Raw genomic sequence first — 20,623 nt, forward strand, 5'->3', positions numbered from 1 at the left:
TAAATCTAGAACGGTGCAGAGTGTAAAAGAGGACATGCGTCGATTGCTTTTCTTTAATATTTCACTTTAATCTAAATGATTTCATGTGAGAATAAAAACGACAGGTCTCATGAAGACCACCCGCCATCACAAACAGGTCAGTAAAGAGTAAAAGCGTGTGCCCAACCCCCACCCCACGCTAAAGCCAATATAATCCAATCAATGGCGAGTTATGGATCTCACACAACCTCCGACAGCATTCACAACAACAGGCGGTGTGTGCGTGTTTAAGGATGCTGAGGTCATTTCACTGACGAGGACGCGAGGCGGAGAAATGAAACTCCACCACAGTCATGTGGGGGATTATCGACAGACGAGTTATTACATTCAGTGAAGAAGAGGAACAGTTATTACAAATGTGAGTCAACAGCTGGAGCCACTGCAGTCCAGTCCGATTCATCAAGACTGTTTATAGGATTCAACCTGGGATTCTAACTGAAGATTAGTATCGTTATTGATCTATCTGCCGATTCATTTCTTTTTAATTAGTCTTTAAAAAGTCAGAGAATAGTTAACATGCCGATCACAAGTTTCCAGAATACAATGTTACGTCTTCAAAGTGCTTGTTTTGTCCAACCAACATCAAAAATATTACATTTTCAATGATATAGAAGGAAATCCTCACATTTAACAAATGTGTTTTTGCTCGAATGTTGTGTAAAATTGTTGGTTTTAGGAATAAAACTTGGTTTTAAGTGGCACTCTTCTTACCCATCGAAATACTTTGTCCAGTTAGCACTAAAAATAATCCTCATCTATCCATTTAAAACCCCAAATCTGTGTCGGCTTATGTTTTCAAAGTTTTTTTTCAGCGTGTTGGCCTTGTCTTAGATGACATGAACCCGGTGGGTTCTCTAGCAATAACTGCTGGTCTACAATTAAGCAGTTGTGGTCAATTTGGGGGAATTATATTTCCTGTCACATAGACGACTTGCTGTAAATTCAGAGCTGGAGAAAACAGAGCAGCTCTGCGGCTCCTCTGCCATCCATTCATGAAACCGGTCCTTCATCAGGGCGCCCTTGTTCACTTCCACCGCTGACGCTGACAGGAAGTAATGTGGTTCCCTGCCAAGACCTCAAAGTCCGTAGTAACACGGCGGGTTAAGATACGTCCTGATAACACCCTGTTACATAAGGGCCGATTAAAAACATATACAAGCTCGCTCACACACACACACACGCACGCACGCATGCACACGCACACACACACACGGTTTTACATATAAAATATGAAAGTAAAAGTGCTTCCAGGAGTCATGAAAGAAAAACTGAAAGAAACTCAAATCTACTTGGGCTGTATGGACATCCTGTGTGAAAATACTACATGGCTGCAGCAGTCTATATAAGACTGTAGGATGTAAAATATGACACCGCCTTAAAGAAATGAGCTCTACACACAGATCAACTACACGCTCCTCACACACTCCTCACCAGTGTGTGTCGTGTCCGGGAGCCAGAGATGGAGCCTGATAGAGGGCGGGTGTTTTGACGGAGATGCCTTGTGCATGTGTAATGGATAGCGTCTCAGCCTCGCTGAGCATTAGACTGGTTCTGTTCTGCCTGTCTTCGTTTGCCCCCCCCCCATCTCACCATCTTCTTTCTGCCCTCCCTGTATCAGAGGGACGGAGGGCATCCAGGCAGAAGAGGCTGGGATTTTGAGCCAATCGGGGGAAAGAGAGAACAAAAAATAATAATAAGATGAGAAGAAAAAGAAAAAGAAAGAGGGTGGCATTTTTTTCCATCCATCCATCAATCATCCATCCATCCATGGCCGGCAGGATAAGAGTGTCTAGACTGAGGGATGACATGCAGAGGAGCCATGCCGAGCACCAACGTCACCTCTCCACAAGAAGAACGAGATAAAAGGGGGGCCCCGCCCGGCACACATATTTTAGAGTTGCGCTTGAGTGTGACGCAGCACGTGCACAGATTTCCCCCTTTTTCCAGGAAAAAAATAGCGACAAATTCCGATAAGAGATGCCAAAACACACGCTCCAGGTTTCAGTTTGACGGCGGTGACTATGAGGCAGATCTAGAGGAAACCCTTCAGATAGTGAGCTCCTGGTAATTCACAAAGCACTCTGTGTGTGTGTGTGTGTGTGTGTGTGTGTGTGTGCTAAGACAGAAGCCGGGTCACGTCCGGGTCAGTGTCTTGTTTGCCGAATGGGAAAGAACCCTGATGTGCTGCACGAGACACATTTGCTTTTCAAATGTATGCAAATGTAAATCGCTGTGTCGCCGCTCTGATTGATGAACAGCAACGGCTCTGAACGCTGATAAACGTGGAGGTCATTTCCTTGCTGGAGACACTGTAATCTCTCTTCTTTCCCCCCCCCCCCCCCCTCCCCCCCTTTGCAATGACTAAAATAAAGCATCAGACTTTTAGAAAGTGAGATCACGGTGAGCTTAATTAGGGCTGGGATGTGGCACTGGAAGTTGTTGCCAGCTGCGTATGTACGTCTCTCTAGTTTCCACAGAAAGAAAGAAAAAACCCCACAGAGACTGACCACTGTCGCGTTCCCCTGACCCCTAAAATGACTCCGTCCCACCCAACGCCCGCTACACTCGCTGCTTTAAGCAGCCTTCAGGAGAGAGCGGAGGTATTCCAGTACAGTGATTCCATTTTTCCCTCTCCGGCATTAATCTTTCCACGGGTTAAATATAGCATCACTAAAAACACGCGGGAATAGAGGACGGGTGAAAGACTAGCATGTGGACGGGGGAGAGAGGGGAGGAATAAAGAGCGGGGGTTCATGGCGTTGGGAGGGGCTTTATTTATAGATATTTAGAGCGAAGCATCAGCACCACTCACAGCACCGCCATTGGTCTCATCCGCCCGACGTGAGTGAGGGAAGCCATCAGTACGCCGGGGAACGTTTCCCCGCTGTGTTCGTTTCTCTTTAGCGCTCACGTTTGCTTTATCTGCTTCTTCTTTTCAAGGCGACACTATTACAAGTTTTGCTAATTGACATTTGGTCTGGTCTGTCAAATGTCTTGTTCTGTCCGACCAGCAGTCCACAAATCCAAAGATATTCACTTCACGATGAAATAAAACAGCAAATCGTCACATTGCTTTTTCATTTTTACTGAAGAAATGACTGAAACGATGAACCCATGATCAAAATAAGCTGTGGATTGATTTCCTCTCTATTGACTAATGGACTATTTGTTTACCTTGCATTATTTCCCAACAGCTAACATCCTGTATTTAATAGTAAACACAACAGCAGTGGAGAGACCTCGACAAAGGAGCAGGTGTCTTATGAAATCTAAACAATCATAAGCAGCCATAAAGCCAACCACAAAACTTTCTCTATGTCCAACAATCGTCAGATTAATCGACAATGAAGAAAGAAAAGAGGAGTTACTCCGTCCATCACTTTGTTGTCTTCTCTCTCTGCGGTGTACAGAGCTGAGCCTCAGCTGCTCTGGAACACTGCTGTTGGTGTCAGAGTGACAGCAGGTCCGCTGAGGTTGGGAATGTGAATGAGGCCAAGAGAGAAGCAGACTCTGCACACGTGGGCCGTTTCTCCCCTAATGATCGGGGCAGCTGTGCCTAAATTACCCCGGCTTTGCTACCATCGTTTAGGCGGTAGCAGGGTGGGGGGTGTGTGCGTGTGTGTGCGTGTTGGGGGAGAAAAACGCCCCTCGCAATCTCCCTCATTAGCGAGCCGAGATGATGCGGCGGCGGCGGGGGGGGTTTGGAGGGGAGGTTTCTACTCCCATTAGACCCCACGGAGGGGAGAAACCGTTCACAAGCACTGAAGCTTGAAAGTTGGGTGAGAATTGTGTTTGTGTAGTAGGAGGCATCGGGTAGATTCAAAAATAAATAAAAAACAGCTGATGTGATGTGTCTGTCAAGCCCCCGGGCTGCAAAGCATCAGGATAAGCAGCGGTACTGACTCACAGGTGACTCACATCTTCTGCACGGCGTGTGCCAGAAAGCCTTCTGGTCCTCAGGTTATTAGGAAACTGATGGAATCAAGTTTCAGGAGATTCAGTGGGCAACCGTGCACCTGCAAAGTCACGTTTTATTTTTTTTTATTCTGCCGTCCTTATGCACAAAGCATACTTAGCTTGTGCCCATCTTTAAAATAAATAGATAAATAAATAAAGTGCAATAGCCCTCCTCCATCTGTGAGTTCAGCTGAATCAAAGGGTCCAAAACTTCAGTCACAGCTTGTGATGAGAAGTAATTCATGAGTTTTTTTGATGCTTCTGCTCAACAGCTGGAGGTTCAGCAGGCTGTGGCGGTTTCCCTCAGCGAGGGAGAGTAAAGCGATGTTACGGGAAATATTTATTAGATCTCAGAGAGACGGATGTGAGGAACGACCGCACCGCAGGAGCAGCCAGCAGAGAAGCAACAAAGTTGTTCTTGGTAACTTCTCACTCCTGAGATTGTGCCATTAACATTTCCGACGCTCCATCTCAAACTTCTCATCAAGACATTTTTAAAACAAATATCAGCGCCCCGTGCTCCTCCTGTACTCCATCTACCGTCTCTAAACACTCCGGCACCGTGAGGTCGCTGCTTTACCACATTCCCAACAATTTATGGCGTCCATCCTCGGCTAGTTCTGACACAGTAAGAAGATTACTGCCACACACACACACACACACACACACACACACACACACACACACACACACACACACACACACACACACACACACACACACACACACACACACACACACACACACACACACACACACACACACACACACACACACACACACACACACACACACACACACACACACACAGAGCACTGTTGTTATTTTCTGATGATGGATTAATCCAAGAACATGCCGCCGCTGCAATGCTGTGACTGCATGCATCAAGCCTGGCTGGGCTATGATGATGATTATGATGATGTAACCACTGAAGCGACCGCTCATCAGAGGGGAAAGGATGAGCTCCACAATGTGCCATTTGTCAGCGCTTTGGCATGCGGACCCACAGAAGACCCTGCAAAAGATTAGCGCTGCAAAGTATGAAACTCTTCTTTGTGCACTTTAAACAGTTGTCAAGAGCGAGAAAGGAAAGGAACTCGGTCACCCCCGAGCGCTGGCAGACGCGATGTGCTGCAAACACTTAGCTCACACTCTGCTCCTGCTGCAGACACACTTTGAGAACTTCTGGCGGCGCGTCACGAGTTTTACCAGAGTGAGGACACCTTTGAAGCCGAGCTGATGGAATCACAGTCGCCATGTGGTCTGATGGTTATCGTGGACGCCTCACGTGTAGCCTGGTGACAGTCTAGTCAAGTCGTGTAAAGTCTCTATTGTGTCAGAAAATAGCTGTTGCAAGAGAAATCTGGTGTAACGTGCCGTGCAAAAATGCAAACTATTTCAGGATTATAGTTCCCCTCCGCCACACTGCCAGAGGTCACACACAGTCTACTTACTGGATATGTATTCACAGAGACTGTGAATGCACCATGGTGGCTACAGATGAAAAGCCACCATACCAGAGCTGTGCAGGCATGCGCTTAGAAACAGACAGTGAAGAGTAACAGCCTCATCTCTATCCGAAAGTCTTACCTCGCAAGACGGAGTCACGGCTGTGTGTTTACTCGCTTCATTGTCCCGCGGTGAATCACTCCAACGTGCTGCCATCATTTCATTTCGAACCGCAGAGGAGGAAGAAGTCCTTTAGAGACCACATTGAGGTGAGGAGGATGAAGCCAAAAAACGAAACAAAAAGAAAAGAAAAGGGGAAGAGGAAAAAAAAGATCCTAATCCACGCCGTCCTCCTTCTTCGTGTCCATCAGTGGCAGAAATCTAAAACACAAAGAACACAAGTTGGTGAAAATGCAGCCCAGAGAGAGACTCTTTGGCACACTGTCCCACGCAGGACACAGTGCCAAACACAACAGCTATTTCCCAGATTCTAACCCAGACTAATGAGCCCATTCATCGAGGTGTAGCTGAATGACAGCTACATGAAGTACAAGAGAAGAAGATAACCTGGAAGGCATTTTCTTTATAATACTACGGCCACTAAACGTCACACGAAAGCTCCAAGTCCATAAATGTATGATGAGCCTGGTCAACCAAGGACAGCCCAACATCTTAACTCCAAATGAAGAATACTATTAAGATATTACAGCATATAAATGTCCCTTATAATACCTTAAATACTGATATTACAGGATATTTTAAAGACACAGCACATTAGATCAATATAGAGACCAAAGAGGAATATTATGGAGGTTTTTCAGATTGCATAGCATGACTTTAGGGCTTCTCTAGAATTGAATTAATGGTGAACATTCAGCTAATACTTCTGTTTCTATACATGGAGGGTGTATTTGGCTTAAAGTGGGAAACGGCAGGTGGATAGTCGAGCTGCAAACCTAGATTAAAAGAAAAAAAATGTCTGACGAGCTCTGTAATCATATTCGCACACATGGAGGAGGGGAAAAAAACGAGACGTGCATGTCAAATAAAAGCGGAATTCATGGCTCTCTGTTCGGGGAGGTGCACATTAAAAGGATTGCGGTGTAAAAGCGCCACATCCAGCCGTCATGAATTAAGCCATACGCTAAATATAAAACAGCCAGGATTGTGATGCTAAACACTCTCTCTTCCGACGTGATACACATGCACCAAAAACTATTTAAAAACCGACCTATTTTCTTTATGTTTCCCATCGCTCGGAGGCAGAAACTCCCCTTGTTGCAGCTGACAAACACCAGCTAACCGGGCGGACGACAGGTTGTTGCTGTGGCGATCACGTTTAATTGCGAACAAAACATACCTGTTTACAAATTCAGAAAACTACTCCGAAGACAAAACACATCCATGCTTTCTGGGAAGAGTTTTGGGTGTTCCGTTTAAAAAAAAAAAAAAAAAAAAAAAAAAAAAAAAAACCCAGACTCGCTCGGTCCAGAGACGGGTTAAAAAAATGAGATTAGAAAAGCGGGATATTCGGTCTCCTTTTCCAGTTGAGGTGTTAGGGGAGAAAAAACACGGAAAACGCCCTTTAGTGTGCATTCCTCCGTCGGGAAGCTCCGGTACAAAATAACCCGCTGCTCTTCATTCATTCCCCATCATTTCAGAGCGTCGCTTCGCTGCTAAAATAGTCAAAATAGTTACAAAGTAACATGTACTCCTGCGTGGTCCCCGGTTGGCGGCGCGACAATCTGCACATAGATTGACGAATCTCCAGACTCTGCGCAAGCCCCGCCCCTCCGGCTGCCCACCCTCGCCAGGCGTCGTCCAATCAGGTGGGCGGATTAAATTTGGAATTTTGAAGCGGGCCAATTGGAGGCGTTGTTACATAACAATTTCAATAAAGAGGAGAAGCTGGTGCCTGCTGGTCACTGGATCATTGCAACTTTGTCTTTTGTTTTGTACTCATATTACAGCGGTGGTGGAGAGTAACTATAGTACGTACGTTTACTCTAAGTACTGTACAAAGTACAGCTTTTAAGTGCTTCCATTTAATGCAACTCTACTGCATCTCAGGAAGAAATATTAAGATAAAGTGAGATAAGACAAGATAGTACAATAAATAGTCAAACAATAATGGTATGGTAAATAAGTAAATCACAAAAAAAAGAAGCTAAAAACACAATATAATCAGATTGAGTGGCTGGATACAAAATATTGCATTATTGTACTTTCCACCATAAGTATTCATTTTTATTGATCCACTGGTCCATTGTTCAAAATGAAAATGCCCAACACTATATATAGTAGTTAAAATTAGCTCCCGTTGCACCAGCTGCAACATTAAAATACTGCTTGCATAATACTAATCCAATACTATAATATGACAATACAACATCTGAAGGACTATTCTGTGTTTTGAGTACTTCTATTACCCCGCTATACTTCTATACTGGCATACTTGTAATGTAGTAGGGTATTTTTAAATGGCTTATTTTCTACCAGAAGATCTGAATACTTCTTACACCCCTGATTGAAAGTTTGTGTATAGTTCATATCACTTTAGTGTTTTTATTGTAATATAAATGAATGTATTCATTGAAGCTACTGCTGTGACATTATCCTCTAAATCTACTTTTTTAGAATTTGGTAGTTTCTTCCCATAAGAGGAAATACTTTTTTATAGTAGCAAATACATTTCTCCTGGAAAACTGCGGCAACAAAGGTTGGTGTAGTAATACTGTAGAAAGTAGCTAAGTACATGTACTCAAGTACTGTGCAATGTTCAGATAGCCTATTGATACTTTACTGCAATATGTCTCTTATTACTTTGTATATACTGCACTACATTTGAGAGAGAGATATTGTACTTTTTTCCTCTTCATAAAATAACACTATAACAGGCAATTCTGCAAATACTTTAAATATTTTGCAGTTAACATTCTGTACTTTCCCTTGAGTACAATTTTAATGCGTGACTTTTACTTGTTCCACTAATGGAACATGATCAGCGGCCACACTTTTCACTCGCACAATGCGTGTAAATAATCAGCTATCCACGAGCTGATAAACACTTTATTCCTACTCCGCCATTCAGCCTTTCCGACCTTTAAAGTGAGCAAATGAAATCACCATTGTGAGGGCCGAGGAAAAGCCCCGAGGCCCAACACATACGCTGAACTCTCCAATTTCCTAACGTCCAGCGTATTTGCCCATCCATTATCAACTGTAACAGCGGTGTCCTTAACTTTATTATGGTGACATGTAGGGCATGGCGGCCACATGGGACTCCAGAGCATGACAAAAATAAAAAAAGGGCTGCACAGCTGATCCGGACAAAGACAAAGGCCGACAGTGTTCTGTTTGCAGGCTACTCCTGCAGCACAATAGAAGATGGGACAATAGGACTCTTTTGACCCACACTGTGGCGGAGGTTTCCCTGGTTTCAGAGAGGAGCTATTGTCTAAAGAGCCGGTGCACCCTCATCCAGACAATAGAGAACTTAAACTGATGTAAGTGGGACTCTGCATTATGTGATGGTAGACATGAGGTTCATATTCATTTAATGCAATGTGTTTACTAAACACATACCACACTATTAATACAGCAAGAAGATCTTTCCTGATTTGACATGAAGCGTGATTGCACACCAAAAATAAGTTTTCCCAGCTATCGCTAATACAACATATGGATGATGTTTTCCCTCAGAAACAACTAAATCTTTTCTGCATTACATGCGTGTATCGAAATTCACAAGCAAACTATAAAAATGTTTTACTGGTTCAACAGCTTATGAGCCAACAGTGATTGTTTTGTGTGGTACTTTTCCCCCCCACAAAAAAACCTTGGCCCACTTGTGTTACTACACCCTCCTCTGTGCACAACACTGAGACACCGATGCAGCGCAGTGTTGTTTTTATGAATGGCAAAGTGAGGAGATGCGGATCAATGAGCGGTGAACAAAGCTCACAGAGGAGTTGTAATCTAATGACCAAATGCATGTATAGTTAAACGTTCTGTTGTGTCACCTTGAGTAATGTCTTTCTGGAGCATGCTTGTAACTCCATTTCACTGTTTTCCATCCAGATGTTTCTAATAATCAATAATAATTGTTTGTATTCATTGCTAATTCCTTTATACCAAATGTGTTGCAGAGCCAGAGTGACTCAAATGTCCTGCAGAAGAGCGATTACGATCTCTATCGTGGAAGCAAAATGTTTGGCTGGATTAGGACATCACATGAAGCCCAAGTTCAAAACCCAGCGGCGTTAGGATTAGGACAGGTGGAAATGACTCTGCAGCACAGCGTGCCTGGTGCGTTACACAGGTTTTAAACACTCCTTCATGCAAAACATGCGAGACAAAATATATTTCAATCGTAAAGGATTCTTTAAACTATAGTTGAGAGTTGATGAGGTTCCCTCCCAGCTCCAGGTTGTATAAGGGGATCTGGCACTGAGTGTGATGACTGGATGAAACCCAGCAGCAGTCAATCTATCAAGCCCTCTAGCCAGCCAGTCCCTAATTGGAACACAATGAACACTGCAGAGGATGTTCTTTCTATTTGTGTACCGAGATGCGTCAGTCAAACAGCATTTATTAAGTTCCAAACTGGGAATGTAATTGTTTGGCATCTGCTAGCTCAAATCTGCTCAAATAAATGTAGATTTTAATTGAGGGGCTGGTTCATATTTATATCACAAATGCAGCAGAAGAGCACATAAAAATGTGTAAATGATGGAGCTCTCACACTGAAGAGGTCTAATATCTAAAGAAATAATTGGGAAATATGCGTATTTGTTTTCTTGCTGAGAGTTAGATGATTTATGTTTATCCGTTTAATACAAAGCCAACAGCTAAGACATGGTTAGCTTAGCCTAGCACAAAGACTGAAAGCAGAGGGAAACAGTTAGCTTGGGTCTGTCCATAGTAAAAAAAAAAAATCTGCCAGAACTTCTAAAACCAAAGTGTAGTACTCCAGGAATTTACTACACCGGCCAAGAAATAGTCTGGCATGATTTTGTTACCTTTGGATGGAGCCGGGCGAGCTATTTCCCCCTGTTTCCACTCTTTGTGTGAAGCTAAGCTAATCGGCTGCTGGCTCCATATGTGTCTTATCAATCTTCTCATCTAACTTTAACTCTCAGGAAGAGAGCAAATCAGTGTATTTCCCAAATACGTCAAACAATTCCTTGAAAGCTACAGCCAGACGATGGTTAGCTTAGCCTAGCATAAAGACTGGAAACAAGGGGCCTGTCTTTATGCTAAGATAAGCTAGCCATCTTTTCAGCTAACTCTTGGCAAAAAAAAAGCAAATTGCGCCTTTCCAAAAAGTTAAAACTATTTGTTTAACAGCAGAACAATAAAATGAGGTTTCTGGAGTGAACGTGGTCTATCTGATGTGCTGGTGATGTGAAATCAAACCCCTCAGCTCTGTCTCTAACCACAGGCTTCATATGTCAAACGCATGAATGTGTTGCCATTCAAATGTACAATTCCTGTTTTTGTTCCTTTTGTGCTGAGCGCAGTCTACCTGTAGCCTACTTTCTGTGGTCGGCCCCGTCCTCGGTTCCCCTGACGGAGCACTACAAAGCCGCAGCATGTGAAACCTGCCAGGCTTTTTGTCCCATCTCGCTTTCACCAAAACCCTGCATCAAGGTGGAAGACAATGGCCTCTGGGTTCCCAGGGCAGTGTGGGGGGCATCAGCGCTGGGATTAAGTTAACCACCACCGCCAAGTGCTGATGTTTTATGATAAGGACACACAGGGCTGCAGCCGGGAGGCACAATGGACGTCTTTGTGGCTGAGGCTGCACGGATAGCACCCGACCAAAAAGTTGTGTAATTTGTGGAGTTTCTTCTGTCTTGCTTATCTCGCTCCTCTGTATGTTAAGGGGTCAAGGGCAAGTAATAAAACCTGACATGAATTTAGGGTTCCTCTAAGTGTATTAGAGAAAGTGTTGTTTACGACCACAGACGAGAAACCTGAGAGCATTTTGAAAGCACAACGTGGAATCTGAGTGCTCCAAACCTCCCAGAACTCTCTTGTGTTTGCAGTCACTCATATCATCCAAATAGCGACTCGTTTGTCAGGCCATTTAACTTGGAGAGGCCTTGTAGCCGGAGCTGGACCATTACCCTTGGCTTGGAAACGTGTTTAGAAAACGTGGGGAAAACACACAGTTTGCATTAACAAAAATTACTGCAACAACCATAAGAATGTCAATAAAAATGTTAATTTATTTTTCTTAGACCACCAAAGTCTGCACAGGGAGAGCAGGGAGGGGTCTTGGGGATAAGAGACTGATTTGTGCACCATCTTTCAGTTGGGATGTCGTATCCCATCAAATCTTTACACTGTTAGAATAATACCTGTGTGTGTGTGTGTGTGTGTGTGTGTGTGTGTGTGTGTTCCTGTTGCTCGATGCGACGGCTGTTTGGAGTTTCAGGTGATTAAGAATCAAGAGTGCGTAGCCACGTGATAACACTCCCCGAGTGCACGCTGCGGGAGGTGAAGCGTGTTCTGGTCTGTTTGCCGACACGCACAATTGACTCTCTTAGTCGCCCCAAAGATGGCAAGAGAACATACAAAATACTTGTGTGTGTGTGTGTATTTATAATGATATCTAGCCTTTACTGTGAGCATCCCCCCCCCCCCCCCCCCCCCTAGAGATCAAGGGCTCAGAGTGTAATTGCAGCACAACGAATCTTGTGATCACTGAAAAGGAGAGATTTTTTATTAGGAATTGTAATTCAGGAATTCTTTGATGAAAGAACTAATGGGTTTTAAGTAAATTTGACATTCAAAAAGTTTTGTTTCCATTCCGTTTGTACTCACCGGAGCAGTAGTGACTCGTGGAGGGTCGGTCAGCGCAATTAGAATAAATAAAATATACAATTTACCCAAAGATGCCTGTTTTAATGGCTGACTGCTCTTTGAACGTCTGTGAGGTTTGATGTAAAAGTAGTTCATAATCAACAGACATGTCAGTTTTGCCGAATTCTAATGTGTTTGGTTGTGGTCTCCAGTAAGGCCTGGTTAAAGTTGGGAACAAACAGATACAGTGTCGTGAGGAGACGCTGTTCGGTCTGCTGCACCCACTGTGTGTTTTCCATGAGTCAGAGTGGGCGTCATCCGGGCACGGGGATGCCAACGTCCATAAGCTCTCTCCATCTGTCACCAACAGTCCTCTCCTGGACGCCAGCATTTCTCTTTTATTTTATTCATCCATTGCTTTGTTCCCGCATGAATCGCAACAAAGTACAAAAAAGTTGAGGATGAGGCAACAACTACATCACTTTTTTTTTTGTTTATTTAAAAAACGTTGTATAAAGGCCTTCTCAACAGTTATGATTGCCTGCTTTGAGAAGAAGGATGTTCTTTCAATTTAAATCACTTACAATTTTAATTTACATTGGAATGATAATAAACAGTGGCACATTTAAACAAAGTAGTGCAATGACCGGCTGTTACAGAAATGGAAAAACAAAAATGAGCCTTTAATTATCGCTGACGGTTTCGTGCCGCAAATGTAAAACTGTGCGTTGCTTCTTAAACCTTGTACTTCATCTTCCCAGTCTCGCTGATGACACAGATATGCTGAAAGAGGAAGACAAATCAGCATGTGTAATATCAATGTTACATTACACTTGAGAATGTTTCAATCTTGTCTAAAACCTTGCATCTGATGACAGGAAAATATTTGTTTAAGATCACCCTGCCCTATGGGGGATTCCAGTATGTTCTCGATATGCTATATATATACGGTACGAAAAGATGAAGCCTGCAAAAGCAGGGAAAGGTAATCAAAGATATGACACACTCATTAATCTAACTTTGGGCGTCCCAGGGGTTCAACTCATATTTCTTCTGTAGGACGAGGACAGATAAGAGGGGAAGCTTTAACTCTGCCTGATAATGAGAGCCTAACCCCCACATTCCACAGGCCACCCCCTTTCAAACTTTCGTAATGAATACCAACCTCCTCAAATATGCACAAAACACACTCACACACAATCGTACAGTACATTACATGCAGCACACACATGCCCATGTGCACACACACACACTCACACACAAAGCTATGGGAGTCGGTCTTGGCTTAGTGTTGCACATGAGTCAGAGGTAAATTTGAGGCCACAAGTCTTTACAGATATAAAAATGACAAAGTTCACATAAGTTTGCACTTACTACTTTCAGGCTGAGAAAATCTGGCATGAAATAACGTGTCATGGGTGCAACAAAGAAAACAGAGGATTGTTTGCATGCCTGACTCAAAGCGTGTAGAGGTGTAAGATGGGTTTAAGGCACCAGGGGAATGGGCAGAGGAGAAAAGACAGAGGAAGGAATGCCACACAAACTTTTCAGAGGAAAAGGGGGGCTGGATTTCTTTGCAATAAGAGAGGAAATGGTGAGAGTCCGTCTTAAGCACTGTTAGTCATTTTACTTTTAACATATTAGGTTATCATCATGGCTCAAATTCTAGCTAAATGCTAACGCCGGCATGGCGACATGCTCGCAATGACGAAGCTAAAGTGCTAATGCTTAGCAGCTAATGTTCAGCATCTTAGTTTAGTGTGCTAGCATGCTAACATTTGCGAAATAGTGCTAAACACAAAGTACAGCTGGAGCTGTCACAATATCAGATTTTCAATACAATATATGGTGGACAAAAATAATTCACAATAATAATATCATCACTATATCTATAGAAAATTTGAAAAAACAACAACATTATGAAACCAAAGGACGAATTGGACGAACTAAACTTGATGGTGTTGCTAAGCAGAAACCATCCACAGAAATAATGGATTTGAGCTGCTTAGCCTCGATGGAAAGTCTCCTCAGGCACGGAGTATACCTGTTGGGTGAGTTTAGGTTTCATCTCTTTGATTTGCTGTGTTTACCCCCCTCCACTCCCTCGGCCTCTTTCATCTCTTTCTCTTAGCTCTTTCAAAAGGTCATGTGCAGTGTGCAGTGACTTACATTCAGGTCGCGGAAGTATTCATTGTAGTCCAAGGCATAGCCGACAACGAAGTGGTTGGGGATTTCAAATCCAACATCTGTCAGAGCAAACACAGACATGAACGAGTAGCATGTTAACCCTCAGCTGTTGGTTCTTGACCGTCCTCGACAAAATGCACAAGACTAGACGCCTGGCGGATGAACACTTTTTTTTGCTTTCAGTCATGTATCTCAGGATTTACAGATCAGAAATGATGAACACGTTTCAGAGAGCAGAAGCACACTTTAACATTGAGAAACACTGGGAAAACATGCACCTGATTCACTGCAGCAGTCTGGCAAACATACCAGAAGTAGGACAATGAAAGATGATTGAGCCCATACAAATGTTATGATGAGAGAGGAATGGATTTCATTAAAACCAGGTGTACTTACAGTCTGTCAGGTTTTCAGCCATGTTAGGGAGCCTCTTCACCAGCAGACTGAAACACATGAAATATAGAGTTAATTTCCACAATGCAACAGTGCAGAACTGCAGTAACTAACCATGACCTTATCTCTGGTATTTAAAAGTATTATGTCACTGTAAGAAATACCAAAGTAAGAACTTACATTAATGCAACATGCTAACACTTAAAAAGCGTCACACACATACAGTAAAGGAAGGAAAAACCTTCAACATGTGCCAGGAAAGATGTTTATCTGCATAGGAGCGCCACAAGGACACCAGATAGCGGCTGTGGACAAGTGATATCTTCTTCAGTTCGTCACTCGCTTGGCATTTCCCCTGGTGGGGAAAACACAGATGACCGAAACACTGCCTCACCCTGCGACCTTGACCATCTTGGGCTCAAAGGTCTCCACATGCTGCAGAAGGGCCTTCATGGTCTTTCCTGTGTCAACTATGGCCTTAGGGAAGGGAAGAGCAAAGGGATAAGGGAGGGATGGAGACATGTTGAGTGCGGAATGTTTTGAAAGAGGAGGAACATGGCAGAGAAATAAGCAGATTATAGGAGGAAAAACTTCATGTTTTTATAGATTAACTCTCACAAAGAACTCGTGAGTACATGCAGTGCATATTTAACACATTATGTGCAACATTGTGGAATCAGAAAGTGACATGATTTCAAAATGCCTCCTCTTTAAATCTTTCACAAATGAAACATGATCTCAAAGACTTCTTGTGTTTTTGTAGAGACACTCACCTCAACAATGAGCACACTCTTGGTAACATGTGGAAATAAAGAAAAACATTAGTAAAACATCCCCTTTTGAATTTGAACACAGTTCAAGGACTAAAAGCTGGATTGTTTCTGTGAAATGTACGTTTCTTACAGATGGTATCGATAGCAACAACGTTGGCAGCATCTTCGGCGCCTTAACAAAAACACAGAACAACTCGTTCTCTCCTCGCCAGTAATGAACATCTGTGTCTATAGTGAGCAAGAAGTCACTTCTAAGTGTCCGGGTGGTGCACACTTTCCCTTGCTGCAGGGTTTCAAATGACTCCTTGTTCCCTGGGCCGGGTGTATGGGGCTCTTTGTGAGACCAGTGGAGAGTATCTATGGTTTAGGGAGAGTGGTTGGAGAGAATGCAGGCGCCCGGCCAATGTTCTCTTGGTCTACACCTGAACGCTGTTACACAACCCAACGTGTAAAAAACAAGAAGGCTCAAACATAACCTGTCGTGCTGCAGACTGTAAACATAGTCTACAACCAGAACTGTGCATTGAAAGTTATTTGACTGTGTAAAGCATCATTGTTTGGGGATTTATAGTTCTCCTAGGATCCCTGGATCACGGGCTTTACGGGATTTCTTTATCTCAATCCTGACTCTGGCAAAAAAACGAGATTTATTTACTTCGTCTCGGGTTTAGGTAACAGTTTTCGAACTGTTTTTAGCACGGCTAAAAACAGTTTTTAATGAAATATGTACTGGGTAATATGAATTTTAAGCAGCAATAAAGCTGTGCTACATGCAAACCTAACTACTCAGATTACCATAATAATGCTTTGGATGATCAGAGTGCTATAAATTCACTGTGAGCAACGATCGTATGAGAAGCTTTTCAACCGGGCTGCTGGCCGGGCTTCAACTCACTGAAACCGGGGAGAATGCCACCCCCCTCCTCAACACAACATTTACTTTTGTCCACGCTGTCATTACGTCGCCATGATCACGGAGCAGATTAATAGGTGGAAAAAGGAGCAGTGTCAGTAGCACCACACTCATAACCTACATGGAACTGTGACTCTGTGTTCAGTGTTTCCATCGAGGTGAAGGGTTGTAACAGGAGACGACTTTAGTTACGCAGACAAAGTGGAGTGATTCATGTTTTCAGTGCATGGCGGTGGTCACTCTGTTTTTACTCCCATTGACCTTTTTACCCACAGTGAAACACATGCTGACACCTCAGTGAAGAATTCAGACATCAGTCTTTTTTTATGCAAACGCTCGTGAGCATATTCGAGCACCCACTCAGCTGTGTAAACAAACTTTATGTCTTATGCCTATCTGAGAGAATAATGCAGTGAGGAGGGATTAATCCGTACAGACTCCTCGGTCCTCCGGGCCAGAGCTCACTCAGTAAATCTGCCTTGTGGTGGGAACTTTTCGTTTTCCTGAAACGCCTGATTCATGGCCAGACTGGTGGAGGGCAAACCACTCTAACAAAGTGACACTCACGAGGTGCGCACATATAGAGGACGGTTGTGAGGAGAAAGCAATAAAAGTTGAAGGGGTTCGGTCTGGTCCAAGGGCATGTTTTGGGGCAATAAAACATATTTGAAACAGGGTCACATATTAATCAAGAATGAAATATTAGATTTTACCACAAAGTAGTCTCTCAGTTCTCTTACAATAAATCAAAATGCTGACAAAGAATACTGCCCCATTGACCACATTATCTCTATAAGCTAGGCGGGAAATGTGTTTACACACACCTTTCCACGCAGGAAAGACAGATCTCTGCTTCCTATGATGTGCAGCTCCTCTGTTGATTGGTCGTTCTGGGTGAGAGGAAGACAAAAATGGAAAGATTTGTGTTATGCGATAACTAAAAATAATGTATGCAGCTTTTGTCAATAATATGAAATCAAGATTTTCTCTTTTCAGCCACCATAAATGACAACAAACATCCCGTCAGACTGAGAGACAGCATACTGTACGTTTTATCTGTCTGCAGTTCAAATGCAAGAAAAATTCTCAAAAGCAGATTGACTGCAGAAGGACAGTGAGTGTAAAATATCATCCTCAACATAAACAAAGCCAGACTCTCTCTCTCCGTTCCTGTGGGAAGCACGCAGAAAAGCAGAAGCTTTGAAGGACAGCGGCTTTGAAGTTAGATTTGGTCGGCTACAGATGCATCACTCGGATAAGAGGAGCAGCGACATGGACAAAATCCGGACCCTGGGGGGGGGATCGGGTCACATGACTCCATCATGAGCTGTGAGATTGACTCACGGTGCCATCGCTCAGACACTGACCACGAGCGGCTGCTGCTGTTGTTGACAACAACATGTTATTATGAAGGCTTAAGATTGCTTTTATGCTTGTTTTTTACAGCCTCACTACATGTTTATTTTTGATATTTTCAATTATTTATTAATGTATTTATTATTCCACATATCATTTTTAAACTTATAGCCTTTAATGTTTTGTGATTTTCCTACTTCTTCTTCCAAACTGCTGCATACAACCGTCTTTACAGGGATAAATCATTTAAATGAATTAATTGTTACTTGCTTGCAGCCCTGTCAACTCCCTGCAGGCTGTATGTATATTTTGTCGTATTTGGTGGTAAACATCTTCCATCTGTTGCCTTTAAGAAAGCTTGTGACATTATAATGAACTCAGTGTGGTTTAAATGTCCAAGCAAGACAAAAAAAATACATCCATAATTAAATCAAATGTCCTTATAGCTACTTAAACCTCCATGAAAGCCAATTCCTCGGAAATAGTGGATCCTCCCTTGTGCTCTAAAGGGAGAGAAGGAATGCAGAGAAATGTAAATCACATCACTTTGGATGTCCTCTGTGCCAAAACACACTGAAGCATAATAAGTGACTGTGGAGCAAAGCGACATCATTGTAAACATTACTCGCTTTATACATTCCAGGTGTTAGATAGTGTCATAAGCTGTTTCTCTTGGAGGGTGACAGCACCACTTAGCAGTGTTGGTGTGTTCGTGACCTGAGCTCTGCAGCGGCTCCACAATCAATCGTCCTTGAGGTGTCCTGTCTGAACGGGCTCTTTCCTCACTAAACATGCACAACAGGGACATCTGGTGGCTGAGCCGAAAGTCAGCCGCAACATTTGGGATGTTTCAAATGGAAAACGTGTCATTGGTGGTGGGTGGATGTTGGGACTGTTACAGGGTTATTTTTGATAAATCTGTCATCAATTTTCTTGATAAAATGTGCTGAAATAATGAGTCATAAATTCCCAAAGCCTAGTTTTATGTCCTCAAATTGCTTGTTTTATGCCTCCAACAGTCCAAAGCTAATCAACTTAGAATAGGAGGAAACCCTCACTCTTCAGAAGCTGGAAACAATCAAAAAAGAACTTTGGCAATTAGAAAATTCTCAAAATGATTGATTTTGGCAATGAAATTTCAGTGGATTGACAAACCAAATAATCAACTAATCATTTCAGCGAAACGTCATTGTTACATAGGAATAAAAACGGCTAAATTTAATATTTTTACATAAGATTCAATCTGAAACAACCTCCCAGAAATAAAAAAATAATAAAAATATACAAAAAAGGAGCATAATTCAAAGCCTGCTGTATAGTGTGTAGTCGTGTTTTAGTACACGGTGCAGTTACCAGGTAGCTCTTCAGACGGATGAACTCCACCCGGGTCTCCAGGTACTTGTTGGAGTTGCGGCCGAGAACCTTGATGAACTCCACCAGGTCTGAGCAGAACTTGTAGCCCCCCTTCAAGACGCACAGCACCATGAAGTTGTCCTCGAAGTCATCCATGACGTAGCGGGCCAGACGCTCTACCCTGCAGGAAAAAAAACACATGAAGACAAATACAAATGACCAGGAAATGATTTTAAAGAGTCACCTTACAGGTGTGTTCATGTGTTGTTGTTCTTTACCTGTCCATGATAACCCCATGTGGTATGTAAACACTCTCTATGTCTTCATGGTAGTGTTCAGGGTAAGTGAACAGCTCCAGACTGTAGCCTGGCCAGTCGTCTTTTATCTGGGACAGACAGCCGACTGTTAGTACATAGCTGTGGGTGTTTAAACCGCTCAGTCGTGCAATATGTGAGAGGGAGCAGTCAAATAAAAACAGAGACCTGTTCAAGCTCCAGAGAGGCCGGTGGATTTCAAAGGTGCAAGAAACATGTAATCGTGACGGTTACTGTTATTATTTTTGCTGTAGGAAGTCATGTAGAGGCATTTTAAAACCTGGAAAACTAAAATTCAAAGCAGCTTGGTATTGTAGTTTCACTTTTTTTTAAAGTAATTACAGCAAGGATAATATGACAACAGTATCATTGAGTTTGGAAGTAGCCACAGCAGCAGCTAATGAAACGTGCAGACCCCCCAAAAAATGTTAATAGATTTGTTTATCGTTAAATTGTCAAAGAAATAAAGATTGAATAGAAAGTGTATGAGATATACAGAAGGATTGTTGGCCCATAGCATCTGTAACCTTTCAGCTCAAACAACAAACTATTATTATTATGATTACATTGACTTCAGCCTCATTATATTGCTCTAGGTTTAGATTAAATAACAAGCTTGAAGGTTCTAAGCTGCTGTTGAATTTATCAAAAAATGACTTCAAGGAATTCATTCAGAGAATTACAAACACGTTATCTGAGCAAATAATTACACACAAAACCCCCCAATCATTCTCTGTTGATAAAAACAAACATACCACGATTCCCCTTTTCATCTCGGCGTTGTCCATTTGTTGGTGTGTTCACCGGCGTAGAGATTCAGGACGGGACACAAAGAGAGAGAGTGTAGAGAGACCACATGGTCCTGTGGGATCACGCTCAAGTCATTTGCGTAAAAGGACGGCGTTCTGTTAGTCGTGGACAATTACAGGGATAATCAGCTGCATGTGATGCCACGCTGGCTTGTGGCTGCATCATGGGCCAGGGCAAGAGGATTTAAAATAAATAGTCAAAAAAGTTTGACAACAAATACTTGGCTCACTTTCAATGCAGTACATTTTATTCAGTCAGAATTACATTTA

General features: G+C 42.9%; 2 protein-coding genes across 4 annotated transcripts in view; both read right to left on the minus strand.

The window, feature by feature from the left end:
* Positions 1 to 7,208, minus strand: part of arhgap21a (Rho GTPase activating protein 21a) — a 71,507-nt gene extending 64,299 nt beyond the window's left edge. For 2 of the 3 annotated variants that reach the window (XM_076080794.1, XM_076080792.1), the window contains exons 1-2: positions 6,806 to 7,208; positions 5,587 to 5,826 (exon numbers count right to left, since the gene is read on the minus strand). In XM_076080794.1, the coding sequence (XP_075936909.1) occupies positions 5,587 to 5,664 (78 nt within the window). In that variant the 5' untranslated portion in view covers positions 5,665 to 5,826; positions 6,806 to 7,208. Of the gene's footprint in view, positions 1 to 5,586; positions 5,827 to 6,676 lie in introns of all 3 variants that reach the window. The other variant, XM_076080793.1, reaches the window with a different exon arrangement.
* A 5,782-nt stretch (positions 7,209 to 12,990) lies between these two features.
* prtfdc1a (phosphoribosyl transferase domain containing 1a) lies at positions 12,991 to 20,332 on the minus strand. Its single transcript, XM_076080539.1, has 9 exons — positions 20,300 to 20,332; positions 19,509 to 19,615; positions 19,231 to 19,411; positions 17,346 to 17,411; positions 15,609 to 15,626; positions 15,230 to 15,312; positions 14,839 to 14,885; positions 14,425 to 14,501; positions 12,991 to 13,038 (listed from the first exon to the last, which is right to left on the minus strand). The coding sequence occupies exons 1-9, from the start codon at positions 20,330 to 20,332 to the stop codon at positions 12,991 to 12,993; spliced, it is 660 nt and encodes a 219-aa protein (XP_075936654.1).
* Positions 20,333 to 20,623: the final 291 nt, after the last annotated feature.

The sequence above is a fragment of the Anarhichas minor genome, unplaced genomic scaffold (assembly GCF_050575085.1).
Source record: "Anarhichas minor isolate MPS153535 unplaced genomic scaffold, ASM5057508v1 ptg000074l, whole genome shotgun sequence".
NCBI classification, from domain to species: domain Eukaryota; kingdom Metazoa; phylum Chordata; class Actinopteri; order Perciformes; family Anarhichadidae; genus Anarhichas; species Anarhichas minor.